The sequence below is a fragment of the Gopherus evgoodei genome, chromosome 5 (assembly GCF_007399415.2).
Source record: "Gopherus evgoodei ecotype Sinaloan lineage chromosome 5, rGopEvg1_v1.p, whole genome shotgun sequence".
NCBI classification, from domain to species: domain Eukaryota; kingdom Metazoa; phylum Chordata; order Testudines; family Testudinidae; genus Gopherus; species Gopherus evgoodei.
The window spans coordinates 127,186,790-127,201,835 of record NC_044326.1 but is presented as its reverse complement, the minus strand read 5'-3'; the positions used below and the strand labels follow the sequence as shown (position 1 = coordinate 127,201,835).

Here is a 15,046-nt window from a genome sequence, read left to right as displayed (position 1 = left end):
AAACAGGCCAGCAAGGGACACAGGCCTGGGAGGAAGATACTTTTCAGGTAGGACACAAGGGATTCTACTACTGCAGCTACTGTTACAGGGCAAAAGAAATAAAAAAACAGAGGTCCCCTTTTCTTTGATATTTGGTACTTGATCTACACTTAAGTTATTTTGCCAGTCAGGGTGTGAAAAAAACAAAACCACATCAGAGAAGGGGACTACTTACACCTAACATTGGCAAGTTACAATTCATTGCTAAGTTGCCAAACCCTCCTCTCTTCTACAGTCAGTTTAGACTTTTATGGGAAATGATGCTCCTTCCTAAAGGATGTAGGTAAAATAAAATATTTAGTTCCCATTTTTGAACATCCTTAAATTATTGTTGGATTCCCCAATTAGGGAAATCAGCTATACTTCAAAGTCACTTAATTAAACCCTCACCTGAACAATAGTTAAGTAATATGAACTTCCAGATTCCAAGCTTGCCTTGCAGATCTTGTCAGTAGAAAAATCCCTGAAGGAGTAAGAATATACATTTAAAAAGCGATTTTTCTTCCCAAAATTACATCAGTGCAAAAAGTATCAAACATTAGCAGCAACAGTTATTTGCATTAGTAATATTTAATGGCTTTTACCCAGCCTTCCACTTAAGTTATGTCAGCACATTATGTCAGTTTTTAAACCACATATCCTCATCCAAACAGATACTAATCACAGCACATCATGATGTGAACAGCAGTGAAAAGGTTTTAATCATTGGACATGTGTCAAGTAAATATTAAGTGAACAGTAGCACTCAACCATCCCTTGAACTAACACTTCACTTGGCTCTAAGAAGAAAGTAGTAGATGGCTGTCACGTGATAAAGGTTTCACTATCTGATAGCTAATTGATTGCTTTAGTCCATCTTCTAGTGGGCAGTTTATCTACATTACAAAAGCCAGCACAATAAAACATTGAGTATTCTTCTAGTGTTAAGTGTGGGCTACAAGTTAATTCTCCTGGCAACTCAGTTACACTTGCACACAGAAAGGTTCCTCCAGTCAAGGCTAAGGCATGCCAATGGTGGAATGAATCTTGCACCACCATTGCCTGCAACGTATCTGTTCTGTGGAATTTCAAGTTGGATTAGTTCATCCACAGTTGAGTATTGAGAGCCATCAATACGATATTCCATCTCTCACCTCCTTTCATCCCCTCATGCTTCAGGTAGATCAATCAACTGCTACTTTAGTTTAGAATAGCTGTCCAGGTTCCCTACTTATCACAAGGGGATCTTAAATTCCAGAAAGTTTTAAATTCTTATACCTGAGCATGTCAATAATACTGCACATGCTCACGCCAACATTAACCCTTACGTGAGATCAGTAAAACGGCAGTGCCCATGGGCCCAGCTGGCTACTGGAGCTACACAGAACAGAGCTGGTACAGCACAGAAGTTAGCCATCCACGGGTTTGTTCCAGTAAAGCACGTAAGGGTTAGTTTAATTACTGCTGGTGCACTAATCAAGTTACCTTGGGCCTCTTTCCCGTAAAGCAGGTAAGATAAAGAGCCTCACGCTGAAGTGCTGGAGACTGCTGCGCAAGGCCTGAGCGGGAAGCCGTGTCTCTGGACACAACGTGAACCACTGGGCTCTCTGCCCAGCCCAGTCAAGTCAAGCACCTGGACAGGCCAGGGCTAACCACGACTCACTTACCCCGGATCTGGGGGACGCGCCATGCAGGCGGTGGGGGAGGCGGAGCGATCGCAGGCCCCGGCTGTTCCTGCTGCTACGTACCCGACTACACAGTACGTAAACTCGGACTCGGGTTCAAGCCCCAGGCCCCTTCCGTCCACAGGGGAATGAGCCTATGACCCCAACAGCTCGGCCCCCCTCAGGCAGAGCCCGGCCCCGGCTGAGCCCTAGGCGGCGGGCGCACAAGCGCCACGTGGCGCCCCGACTGCCTCAGGGCCTCCCCGCCTGAGGCCCATGGTGCTGGCTGGGGACTGGGCAGCGTCCCCTCGAGCAGCTTCTCCCCCATCGAGAAGCCTGAGTCCCCCGCTCCGCGCCAGCCCCACACGCTCCGCAGCAGCCAGAGACGAAAGGGAAAGGGAAAGGGGGGGGGAAAGAGGTATGCGTAACCCGGCTCCAACCTCCCCCCAGAGAGCGCTGCTTCCATTGGATCCAAGTACGCTGGGTTTGATTGGCTGCCTCCTCCTGTGCCGTTTCTGATTGGTTCAACTCTCCTTTCTCTTCCCTGCCTATTTCCTGCTTCCGCGGAGCTATGTGGGGTGGGGTCGCAGACAGTCCCTGCGCTGAGAAGGTGTGGTCACAGGAACGCCGGGAGGTCAGCGACCAATGAAAGCCTCGCTTCCATAGCGAAGGGGCTAGCTGAACGCGAGAACCAATCGGAAAGGGCAAAGAAGAGGCGCTCACCAATCTGAGGGCGCGTTCCATCAGCGCTGGCAGTGGTTGGACTACTCTCTAGTGCCGGGAGTGGGGGGCTCTTGACTTGTCCGCGCGCGACAGCGGGACGTGGCCGAGGGTGCGTGGGGCGGCAGGGTGCCGTGCAGCGCGAGAACACCCAGGGCCTTGCCCTACCTGCGCGCGGACCATGACCCGCAGCTGCTCCGCTCTGGGCTGCACCACGCGCGACACCGGGCTGAGCCGGAAGCGGGGCATCTCCTTCCACCAGTGAGTGGGCGGGCGGCCCCTCAGCCGCGATGGTTAGCGCTGAGAGGGGACAGTGGGGGCTCCCCTCAGCCCTGCGCGCACAAGTCAAACCGCCACGCGTGGGCTTCAGCAGGGCCGCACCCACGCGATCAGAATCACGAGTTATCACCCCCCTTAAACATGGGGGGGGAGTGACCTGAGCCGGGCTGGAGGGGGCCGCCTTCCCCCGCAGCTCCCTTCAGTGGATACCTGGAAGGTATTTTTATAATGGAAAAAAGCGAGATTTTCTCCTCATCCTTAGACTCCAGGAGTTGGGACTTGAAGAGAAAACAACCACCACCACCACCAGCGTTGGCGTGAGGCGACCAGCCCAGGGGCAATATTTTGAGAACCATGGAGTGGGGAGGGAAGGCTGGAGCCTTAGGACATGGTCTAAAGAGCTGGAACCCTGCTGGCCAATGCTGAAGGGATGTGGGTGTTCAGCCACACCTGAGTTTTAAAGAGTTAAACATTCTTGGGGTCTACACCTTCCCCAATGAAATCCCCATAAATGATTGTGGCTTCACAATTGTCCTTCCCTCCGTTTTTCCTCCCCTCTGCTGCAAAGTGAAAGATGCCACCCTCAACATCACAGAAAATGACAATAAGCATAAATCAGTGGTCCCCAAACTTTTTCGTGTGGTGGGTGCCAGATGACGAGCCACGGAGGACCGTGGCAGTGGATGAGCATCCATCGAAATTCCGCCGACAAGTGGCAACATCAGTGGGCGTCATGGCCGATATGCCGCATCATCCAGAGGCGTTGCCGCCAAAATACCACCGAAAATCAGCGGCAACGCCTCTGGATGACGCAGCTTGTCGGCGGCATTTCGGCGAATGCTTATCCGCCGGCCAGTACATGGGTGCATGTAGATGCCCCAGCAGACGTCATGGCGCCCGCAGACACCGCATTGGGGACCCCTGGCATAAATGCTGAAATTGACTCTTAGACCTGCCAAAATAATTATAAAACATTCCTTTGTCTTTGGCACATTTAAAAAAAAAAATTGTACCAGCTCAATCGGTTGAAAAACAGGGTGAGGATATATGTTCATAAACATTTCGCCCTGTTTTTCAAATTTTGCCATTTTAACCATTTCACAAGCTCTACTGACATTCAGTGTTCTCAAATGCACAAAATAAAATTGAAAAAAAACAAACCACAACCAAAAAAATTCTCTTTCTTTTATAGTAATATTAGAGGATACCTGTAATAATAGAAGATTAAGTATTTTTCAGACAGATTTTGTTTTTTAAAATTGTGAGTAGCCTTTTCAATTTCAAACTGAGATTTTATAATTTGACCCAGACTATTGAGTAATATTTCAGGCACCCAGAACGTCTGTAAAATCTCAGAACTTTCAACTACAGATGCAACAGGCACAGGACTTACCTATGAAAATTATTATGCTGAAGAGAATTAAAGGGAAATAGAGAGTCCTAGCAGGGCCTTGATCCTGAAAATATTGTAGCTTTACTCAAGTGAGTAGCCCCATTTCAGTGGACTGTTATACTTACACATGTTTAAGCATTTGCAGGATTGGAGCCATAAATCCTGAACTACTGATCCCTACAATTATCTGCCCTTACTTAAAATGAAGGATGAATCCTTATATTTGAGTTTAAATAAAATTGAAATTAATTTTTATTTCAGATGTCGGGGGAGGGGGAAACAGGAGAGCACATGGGTCTGCTAAGAAAAAGATCTTAGGCTTTTCAATTCTCCATCATAGGCAGGTATGATTTTGAGGCCTTGATCTCACACGTTAACATTGCATTATTGTTTTTCTTATCTCCAATGCAGAAACATTAAAGTCCCGGTTTACTAACTGTTTAGTGTCACTTACTAATCAACATAAGAATGGCCATACTGGGTCAGACCAAAGCCCCATCAAGTCGAGTGTCCTGTCTGACAGTGGCCAAATGGCAGGTGCCCCAAAGGGAATGAACAGACAGGTTATCATCAAGTGATCCATGCCCTGTCACTCATTCCCAGCTTCTGAGAAACAGAGGCTAGGGACGCCATTCCTGCCCATCCTGGCTAATAGCCATTGATTGACCTGTCTTCCATGAATCTATCTAGTTCCCTTTTGAACCCCATTATAGTATTGGCCTTCACATCACCCTCTAGCAAGGAATTCCAGAGACTGACAATGTGTTGCATGAAAAAATAATTTCTTGTATTTGTTTTAAACCTGCTACCTCTTGATTTCATTTGGTGGCCCCTTGTTCTTGTGTTATGAGGAGTAAATAACACTTCCTTATTTACTTTCTCTATACCACTCATGATTTTATAGACCTCTGTCATATCCCCCCCTTAGTCTCCTCTTTTCCAAACTGAAAAGTCCCAGTCTTATTAATCTCTCATCATCCAGAAGTCATTCTCTACCCCAAAACTTGTTTGTTGCCCTTTTCTGAACCTTTTCCAATTCCAATATATCTTTTTTGAGATGGGGCAACCACATCTGCATGCAGTAGTCCAGGTGTGGGCGTACCATGGATTTATATAGAGGCAATATGATATTTTCTGTCTTATTATCTATCCCTTTCTTGATGATTCCCAACATTCTGTTTGCTTTTTTGATGGCCGCTGCACATTGAATGGGTGATTTCAGAGAGCTATCCACAGCGACTCCAAGATCTCTTTCTTGAGTGGTAACAGCTAATTTAGACCCCATCATTGTATATGTATAGTTAGGATTATGTTTTCCAATGTGCATTATTTTGCATTTATCAACATTAAATTTCACCTGCCATTTTGTTGCCCAGTCACCAAAAGGGCAGATGAAATTTAATCATGAGTAACAGTACACATACACCCTGATTCATCCCCACTTACTTGTGTCGAGTTGTATCTTATTCTATGAATAAATTGCCCCTTACTTATGTACACATATATGTCCATTCTGATCCTTTAATTCCTACTGACTGCAGTGGTGCAAGATCAGACCCTATTACTGTGCACTTTTATGCCAAAGCTTGATCCTGCAGCTACTCTATGGATGAAACCCTCATTAACTTCAGTGAGCAAGGACTCAGATTTTTTTTTGTTTTTTACATTCCCAACTGTATTTGCAAATGATCATAGTTTTGTGATTTTAAAAATAAAGTAATTCATCAGTAATTTGATTTCTCTGTGGATATTGACTGTTGATTCACATCCCAAAAATAAGGAATGTAATATTTTTCAGATCTAGCAAACGTACTTAATTCAGGACTCTTTCCATGCTCAGTCCTTAACCCTGCAATTAGATGTGTGCAGGTTGACAATTCCCACGTCTGCTTGTACCTGGCAGTTTAGACTCTTAAGTTTGAACTTTCAGAATTCAGCTTTTATGATTTATCTCCATGGGAAAAATCACTGTTGTATAACCCTAGAACAAAGTTTTCCCAAATTTCATTGCTCTCTTCTTCCTCTACCCTCCCACACCCCAAAAAATTACATTTGGGCAGTACCAAGTATATATCATTTCAGCCCGAATGCTGAATTTTTCTGAAAGTGAAAGTGTGCAGGTGAAAAATAGCATCTTTTATAACTGCTATATTTTGAAAAGGGTAGCATGTATGTTTGAAAGTGACCCAGTCAAAACAGACAGAGGTCCAGGTGGATAGACCAGAGAAGGGAAGACGTCTTGCAGGCCTCCCTCCAAGCATGGATCTCCATTTGAATCCCTAATATTTCAGGGTAGATTAATATTGCATTTGCAGAGTACATGCTGGGGCATCTCACAGAGTGGGATTAAGCAATCCTAACTGCACAGGTAAGACCTGCCTGATCTCAGAAGTGTTCTGAAGTGCTCCTTAATCAGTTTAACTGGGGAATTTGTAACTGTAAAATTGCAACTTTTCAAAACCAAAGTATTTGAATATTAAGTACACTTTTTGTGCTTTTTTATGCCTTTTATCAGTTTGGAATGATTCCAGCGCCTTCAATGGAATTACTCAGGATTTACAGCAGTTTAACAGAGTAGAATTTTACTCTGACTGTATTATGAGAGAGCTCTGCTCATATTTCAGGTTTCCCATTGATGACATACAGCGTACAAAATGGATCCATGCTGTTAATCGAGCAGACCCCAAAAGCAAAAAGGTTTGGATTCCAGGACCTGGTGCCATATTGTGTTCCAGACATTTTGCAGAAGCAGACTTTGAATCATATGGCATGAGAAGAAAACTAAGGAAAGGAGCTGTACCTTCTGTTTTTCTATACAAGGTAGTTAAAAAGAACTTTTCATGCAATTACCATTTTTAATAGGTTGAAAACACTTTAGAAACCTTAAAGACAAATACTAAAATTACTTGAAAAATTGAGGTTGCAACTCATGTTATAAGGCTACAGCAACACAAGTTAAAATGTCTGAGTTTATTTTATGCTATGTCACAAATACACTCTAAAGAGGGATGAGGGAAGGAAAACATTATTTATAAAAGCCATTTTGAATAATTTTAAATACATTACTGGCATTAGTGCTCTTTCAGTTTAACTTAAATAACCCTCATCCTGCTAACAGCTCTTCTGAAACTACTATTGCTTAGAAATAACCTTGTCTTTTCCTAGTAACTAAATCTAAGACAATTTTGTTCTGATCTGTCAAATCTAGGCAACTTGATTCCTGCCATGCCCATGAAAAATACAGTAAAAATACAACCCTCTTGTTACTGTACATGTGTATTTTTACTCATTTATATTTAAATATTTATTCTGGAGGCTTTCATGCCTACTGAGGGTGGCCATTGTTTGAAGGATGAGGCTATAATCAGGGGAAGGGTGATCTTTTGGCTAAAGCACAGACACAGGGGTGTTGTGAGATTTCATTCATGATTATTTGGAAAGCACTTTGAAATCCGCAGATTGAAGGCATTTATACATATATATGCAATGTGTGGTATAATATTCTAATATCTGTTTAATCGATTGTGGAAATAATATAGCGCTCTGCACTTACTTGAAGCTTTTTATAACAAGCCTTTCTGATAATTAATGATAGGAAGAATCTGACAGTTGAATTTTTGAATTGCATTGCACATACCTGTCTCCTTTTCCATCACACCGGCAGTGTCTATATTCTATAGGCTTGTTACACCTTTTTTTTCCCACATTCCAGATATCTTCCCAAATTTTAGATCACATCTCCATTTTTCTGAATTCTTCCCTAGTGTATTCATCCCTTTCAGAATTTGAAAAGCCTCTCTTTTATAGTATTAACAAGACAGGTTCTCTTACCCTTTCCTTGTAATTTAGTTCGATGTTTTTCAAACAAACAGTGAGTTCCAACTCACCATGGGATGTTTCTAGATGGGTTGCAGGTCCCTAGGCAAACATACACTTCTTCCAGGCTGGAGCAGAAGGCCATAGGGGAAAGGGATTTGGAGAACAAACCTGCCTTGCACAAACCCCACATCAGCAGCTCCTGTTCTGCAGGGCTGGTCCCAGTTCCCTATTCTGGGCATTGCAACCTGGCACATGGGATCACAGTGCTACTTATGTTTGGTCTGGGTGCTCCTCCATCATAAGGGAGGGGTGGCTGGGCCAAATTTGAGTGAGTGGTATTGTGGCCTGGCACATGGGATTGCAACGCTGGGCCAAACCTGAGTAGCATTGTGATCCCATGTGCCAGGTTGCAACGCCTGGATTGGGGAGCTGGGTCCAGCCCTGTGGCACAGGAGCTGCCACTACAGAGTAAATGTGGGGCAGACTCGCTCTCTAACCACCACGTGGGGCCTTCCCTTTGTATCCAGTCAAGACCAGGGTGAGGTTCAAGGTGGAGGGTGCATGTATCTAACGGTGGGTCACAGGTGTTGCTTACTAAGAGTCTGGGAACCACTGATTTGATTGTTGAGATCTGATGGCAACTTTTTTTGTTCTGTGTAGTATCTTGAGACAATAATATCTGTATGTCAAAAAAACGTGTACAGTATCCAGCATTCAGATATGCGGGGAGTAAGTCCAAAAAAGACCTTTCTTAGAAATATCAGCACTTCCTGTTTTTCTGTTAATACAACCAGGAATCTGGCTTGTATTGTTTCACTCTAGCTGTGCACTTGTTTTAAGTATTTCCCCCCATAATTAGCCCCATATTCTTTTCTGTATTGTAGGATCCTCTGAGTACATATCTTAAAAATAGAAGATCCCAGAAAGCATTAAAGCAGCCACTCTTACATAATTCTCCTGATGAGGAGGTCATTACTGCAGATCACAACTATAGCTTAAAGAATCCTGCAACGGCTGCTGAGCAACAGACAGAAATGAAAGAAATAATACAGTTGCCTAAAAAGAAACTTGTTGCAGCAGGAAGGTGTCTCTCATACCGAGAACGAAATGTATTTAGTTTAATCAATGAGCTTGCAAAGAAGAACCTGCTCTCTGAAGAAGCTGTAAACCTGCTGCAGGCCCAGTTTTCAGGTATTAAGGACATTGTTTAGACAGTAAACTCTTCACTGCAGAAACTGTACATTATTTTCCATTGCCTACCACACTGGGGCCTTGATTTCAGTTGGGGGCCTGTAGGCACTAATGTAATATAAAAATAAGAACCACAACCAAAGGCTTTTTCTTGAAGATTCTGTATCTCTAATTGGTTACTAGAAGTTACACAATATTGGCCTGTCCTCCAAGGTATTTAGCTCCCTCAACTTATACTGAGATGAAGATGAGGGGTGGCCACGCCTCATATGTGGGCCCTAGAACAGTGTGTGATGTGAGATACTAGGCTTTATTGAATAAACATATTCAGCTTTAAGAGAGTCAAGCTTGAATCTAAATTCTATTTAAGTAAGAGAACCTTATATTCCTCTCTCACTTAGAAAGTGTTTAGAAAATTGGCTCTGTTCATTTGATAATATGAGAGAAAAACCATTTAAATTGCTTTAGTCCTGAGTCATGAATAATAATACTTAGCACTTATATAGAACTTTTCATCTGTAGATCTCAAAGCAACTTTTTCCAGCTAATTCAGGAACAGCATTGACCCTCTCTGAATGGAGCCACATTTCATCCTTCTCCTTTAGAAGGATGTTGGCTGTGACATGGGTCCTTAAAGGCAGTGAAGCGTTAGGGTCTGAGGAAAATGGGGATATCTGGATTGTTAGTAATGTTAAATATTAAGTGCCACCCCTGTCTAGAAGGCAAACAAGTCGGGATAAGACAGAATCCACTGCAACACACAGAAAAAGGCTAGCATAAGCGAGAGAGTTTTGGCAGGGGCATGGAGGATTTCATCCCCTTTCCCCTTTCTGTAGGGGAGGGAACTCAGCAATCAGTCTGAATTTTGCTTTATTGCGACAAAAGTACTTGAGTGATAGCACTTGGGTATTAGGCTTGTGCCTTGTTAAACACAACATTCTTTTTTCTTGCCTTGTGTCTCATGCCCTGCAATGTAGAGGCATTTTTCATCTGAACCAAATGATCAAACTGTTCACGCTTCTTACCATAGCTGACCTATATTTTTTAAAACAGATTTGCAGTGGGAGCCATACAGCTGGAGACAGATGACTGAATACTCCACCGAAATGAGGCAGTTTGCCTGTACTCTTCACCTCTATAGTAGTAAAGCCTATGATTATGTAAGAAAGAATTGTCCCCTGCCTCATCCTTCCAGCCTGACAAAGTGAGTATTCATTCTCGTTATCTCAAGTTATTTTTCCAGGTTGTCCTACAATAAGTAAGAGATGGAGTGTTCAAAGTAGAGATTTCATACAAACAATTGAACGTGACACCTACACTATTGTCTTACATTTTAATTATTTGTACAAAGATGCTAAACAGAAGAGGCTGCGATTGTTACCGGAATATTAACTCATGTCCTCAGAGCATGTTGCTGGAGGGAGAGAGAGGGAGGCTGTGCAGAACAGTTGCACCATCAGAAAATAACACATCCAAAGATTAAATTTACAGTAGCAGAGGTAGTCAGAAGCATGCTGCATTCTTCCAAGTGAGTGATCAGTGGAGAAAGACACATCAAGTGCTTGACTTTGATATCTGTATTCATTTCAGCATATAATAGAAAGGGAACAAATACTAAAATGCGATGACTACTTTAATCACTACTATTTATATAGTGCCAAAGGTATACATGGTACTTTCCAAACACAAAGCATGACCATGTCCCTGACATGAGGAGTTTACAGTCTAAGATCCAGATCCATTGACTTCAGTGAGAGGATGACTGGGCGAAATATTAGATAGAGAACAAACTATAAAGATCAGTCCTGGGAGAGGAAGCCGATGTCACTAGAAGAGATCAGTACCACATTTAGAGCACTGTGTGCTGGTCACCCAGAAGATATTGAAGAGTTAGACTGGGTTCAGAGAAGGGAGATGAGAATGATTACAGGCATGGGAAAACGCAACAACAAAACCACTTTCCTGTAAGGAGAGTTTGAAAAGATTGGGATTGTTTGCCTTAGAAGGAAGAAGAGTAAGAGAGGACATGCTTAAAAGCATATAAAATAATGAATGTTAGAGAGAAGGTAGATTAGTGTGTCATGTAACACAAGGGGACACTCAATGAAGGTACAAATTCAAAATTTATAGAAGGAAATACATTTTATGTAAAAAATAATAATAGATTGTAGGACTCGTTACCACAGGAAGTCGTTGAGAATTTAGTAAGATTCAAAGAGCTATTGACATTTATATGGAGAACAAGAATATCCAGAATTATAACAGTTAATGCAAAAAAGCTTTGGATAGGATAAAAATCTCATGCTTTAGGATTTAACCAGTCTCTACTTATTCGAGGTCAGAACGAGACCTTCATATGGGACAGAATCTCACATCTGCCTACTGTGGGTTTCTTTCTGGTCATCATCAGATACGTTATTGAACTAGATGGACCACAGGTCTGATTCAGTATAGCAATTCTTATCTTATGACAGGAGGCCAAGAAAATGTACTAAGTGTGAAGGGGAAATAGGGTAGGAGCTGTTCCAAGCATGCAGGACAGCATGAAAAAAATATATGAAAGTATGTGAGGCTATAAAGGAACCATTGGAGAGAATGCCAGAGCAGGCAGGTGGAGGAGAGGATGAAAATTGAACTGTAGGAAAATACTGTTATGTTTCAGGCTGCAAAATGTATCATCCAGGTAAGCCTTATTACTTTATAAATGGATGCTGCGTATATTAATTTGCATTAAAAATCTGTCAGCACTTTACTAAGTCCTAAAGCCTGTTAGCGGGTTTTTTTTCCCCCCTTAGATTATAGCTCCTAATTATTTCTATCCTCTGTCTTCCAGCTGGTTGTCTAATGATGAAGGTAGTCCAGGCTTCAGCAACAGTATTTTCTTTCACCTTCAGCAGAGAGTCGAGCAAGGAGAACAGGCATACCAGTACTGCTCACTGATGATCGAGGGTATGGCTCTCAAGAAACAGCTGGAGTGGGACCCTGTGACTCAACGTCTGGTTGGGTTTGTAGACCTAGGTGCAGGAGCACTTGATGCTGATGAAGCACCTCTGGCCTCAGAAGCTATAGTCCTAATGGCAGTAGGTGTTCTTGGTCACTGGAGTGCTCCCCTGGGTTATTTCTTTGTAAATGGAACCACTGGCCATTTACTAGCTCAACTGCTTTATCAGACCATCAGTAAGCTGACTAACGTAGGTATCAGAGTTCTCTCCGTGACGTCTGCGGCCACTGCTCGTGGTGTTGAGTTGGCAAAGGCGTTGGGCATACGTATTGATGCCAACAACATGCAGTGCACTTTTCAGCATCCTCACAGTGCCACTCATTGGATCACATACTTCTTTGATGCTTGCCATATGCTCCAGTTAATAAGGAACGTGTTTCAGTGCTTTCATAGGATACAGTCCATTTATGAAACAGCACACTGGCAGCACATAGTGGACCTAGTGACTCTGCAGGAGACGGAATTACTGCATATTAGTGACAGATTGTCAGGAAGACCCAGAAATAGTGAAAGCTGTCACTTGAGGGTGAACTATGCAGCACAGCTGTTCAGTGAGAGTGTCGCTGGCACGCTGGAATGTCTCCAATTGTTGGGCCTGCCTTCTTTTCAGAACTGCAGTGGGACCATCAAATTTGTGCGCTTGGTGAGCTATCTGTTTGACATTTTTCACGGAAGAAGCTGTTACGGAACGGGATTGAAAGGGCCTGTGTGCTCTGAAAATTATGCCAGGATACATCGCCTTTTAACTGAAGCTAAAAGTGTCTTTGTTGCATTAACTGACACTTTGGGGAGACACTTCCTGAAAGGTAAACATAAATTAGGATTTCTAGGTTTTTTGCTTAATGCTGAGAGCTTAAAATGGCTTTACACAAACTATGTATTTCCAAAGAGCATGCCCTTCCGCTACCTCCTGACTTACACATTCAGCCTAGATCATCTGGAATTATTTCTCAGCACCCTCAGACAAGCATGTGCTAGCTGTGATAACCCTACATGCATAATGTTCTGGACTGCTTATTCTAAACTGCTGACCAAGTATAATTTGACACCAGGATTACATCAGAATCTTATTTTCCGTGACATGAACACCTTAGATATATCTATTCTTCGTAGGACAGATTTGGCCCTGGATACCATTCATTCTCAGTACAATCAGGGTTGTGTGGCAATTCCATCAACAGACTACATTTACCGTACAGGCCATATTTCATTTAACTCTACACTGAGTTATGCACTGACAGATCTGTCACTATATGCAGAAAGTGTCACATATACCGCTGGCTGTGTTGCTGAGAAATTAGCAGCTGCCATAAGATGTGAAGCCTGTGTCACTTCTCTCTTTCTGTCAGAAGACAAAATCCTAAAATGTGGTTCACTGTTGTGCATTAAAAAGATTGGGAGCTGGAGTTTGCCATCAGAGAGCGTGCGCCAGGTTGTGAGTATTTCTGAGCAAGTCCTAAAAATGCATGCAAGAGTGAAAGACTATAACCTAAACCTCAAGCAACAGGATATGTATTTAGAACAGAAAATTTTATATGAGTTATCTGAACAGAGTCATCTTTTCTCTGAGTTAAATAATCACCTATTTGATGGGGAGTTGTGTGTCACCAATCACTACACAATGCTGTTAAGGAACATAGTGCAATGTTACTTAAACGTCAGAGCTGAACATGCAAAAAATGGGGTTTGGAATACTGTTCTGGAAGTCATGGATCGAAGAAGTTGACTAGGAAACATCCATTTTCATCATCATTAAAGACTTATAAATCTATCCAAATCTTAGCTGTGCCATAATTTCTTACTAATTTGTTAAATGATGGATCTTCCCTTGAGTAGTGTTTAGATAAGGTCTGATCTAGGCAACACAGGTGTTGGAGAACTGAGATGGTGTATTTCACTTGACCTCTTGGCAATACTGTGTCCAGCAGTGGCTAATAAAGGAGAGTCCTAGGAGGATTAACTGGTCTAGGTTCCAGTCATGCCTGGGATTCGAAGTGGAAAATGAGTTTGATCTCATCCTAAATTCTCATTTATGCAGATTGCACAACCACAACCTATTTTAGAACAACAATATCTATGGAAGGAGTAGATTACGGAAGCTACTGGAAATCCATATTGAGGTTCATTGGCAGTCATGTGGGGAAGCTTGATGAATATCCATCTGTGCTATGCCTAGCTCTGGGTAGGGCAGTTAGCCCCTGACTATGATGAATACCAAGTTTACTCATACATGTTTAGAACAGGGGCTGGTGGGAAAGAACTGATGGAGTACTATAGCAGCAGATAACTCCTTAGAGCTGCAGAAAAAATACTAAGAAGCAAAACAGCTTAGACAAAGCTATTAAAAAAATAAAATAAAGATTTGTCCTAGAAACACGTTTTACTTGTACTGACTGATTACGTAATCACTCCGCCTTTCGCCCTTTAATTCCACTGGCAGCTTATTAGAAAAATAAAGGATTCCAAACTGCTTCCTTTAAGTGCTTAAATCTGAACACGAATTAGGATAACATGAAGTGAAGAAAAGACCTTGATTTTGGCTACCCCAACTGGAAAAAAGTCAGTCAGGTAAGAAATAAAACTGACGGACTAGGGTCAGATGCAGGGGATCTGTCACAGAATGGAATTGATAGAAAAAACAAGACTTGTTTCTCAATACAGGATTCTACAAAATACTATATACAGGGTGGGGCCAGGTAATCCTTGAAAATATTTAATATCTGCAGATGTGCTTGCCAATGTAGGAGGTCTCCTGCCTTGGGGAGCTTGCAATCTAAAGACAGAAGAACTCAGGACCCAGTAGGAGACCTAGTGCAAAGTGTTGGCGAGAAAGTTTTGGTTTGCTTGTTTCCTCCTCTTAATAAAGTAGGGAAGCCAGTACAGGTGTGGGGAAGCCAATATTTGACTGACGAGGATTAGTCTGTGCAGAGCTCCTTGGAGAAGTGAAGGATTTGGGTGAAG

The 15,046-nt window shown here is 42.6% G+C and overlaps 1 protein-coding gene across 4 annotated transcripts; it reads left to right on the top strand.

The window, feature by feature from the left end:
* The first annotated feature begins 2,239 nt into the window (after window positions 1–2,239).
* On the top strand, window positions 2,240–14,459 carry THAP9 (THAP domain containing 9). Of its 4 annotated transcripts, XM_030565027.1 has the most exons (6): window positions 2,584–2,663; window positions 4,336–4,418; window positions 6,699–6,894; window positions 8,778–9,084; window positions 10,138–10,288; window positions 11,918–14,459. In XM_030565027.1, the coding sequence occupies exons 3-6, from the start codon at window positions 6,844–6,846 to the stop codon at window positions 13,809–13,811; spliced, it is 2,403 nt and encodes an 800-aa protein (XP_030420887.1). In that variant the 5' UTR covers window positions 2,584–2,663; window positions 4,336–4,418; window positions 6,699–6,843; the 3' UTR covers window positions 13,812–14,459. The 4 variants fall into 4 exon arrangements, with proteins under 4 accessions (XP_030420888.1, XP_030420885.1, XP_030420886.1 ...); XM_030565028.1 differs by lacking the exons at window positions 2,584–2,663; window positions 4,336–4,418 and adding an exon at window positions 2,240–2,514; XM_030565025.1 differs by lacking the exon at window positions 4,336–4,418 and having other exon boundaries at window positions 2,240–2,663.
* Window positions 14,460–15,046: the final 587 nt, after the last annotated feature.

Excerpts from the sequence above, each read along its gene's own strand:
- THAP9 (XM_030565025.1), top strand. The coding sequence starts at position 2,584 with ATGACCCGCAGCTGCTCCGCTCTGGGCTGCACCACGCGCGACACCGGG. Across the intron at positions 2,664-6,698 it reads CGGGGCATCTCCTTCCACCA|GTTTCCCATTGATGACATAC; the intron begins GTGAGTGGGCGG and ends CTCATATTTCAG. Across the intron at positions 6,895-8,777 it reads CTTCTGTTTTTCTATACAAG|GATCCTCTGAGTACATATCT; the intron begins GTAGTTAAAAAG and ends TCTGTATTGTAG.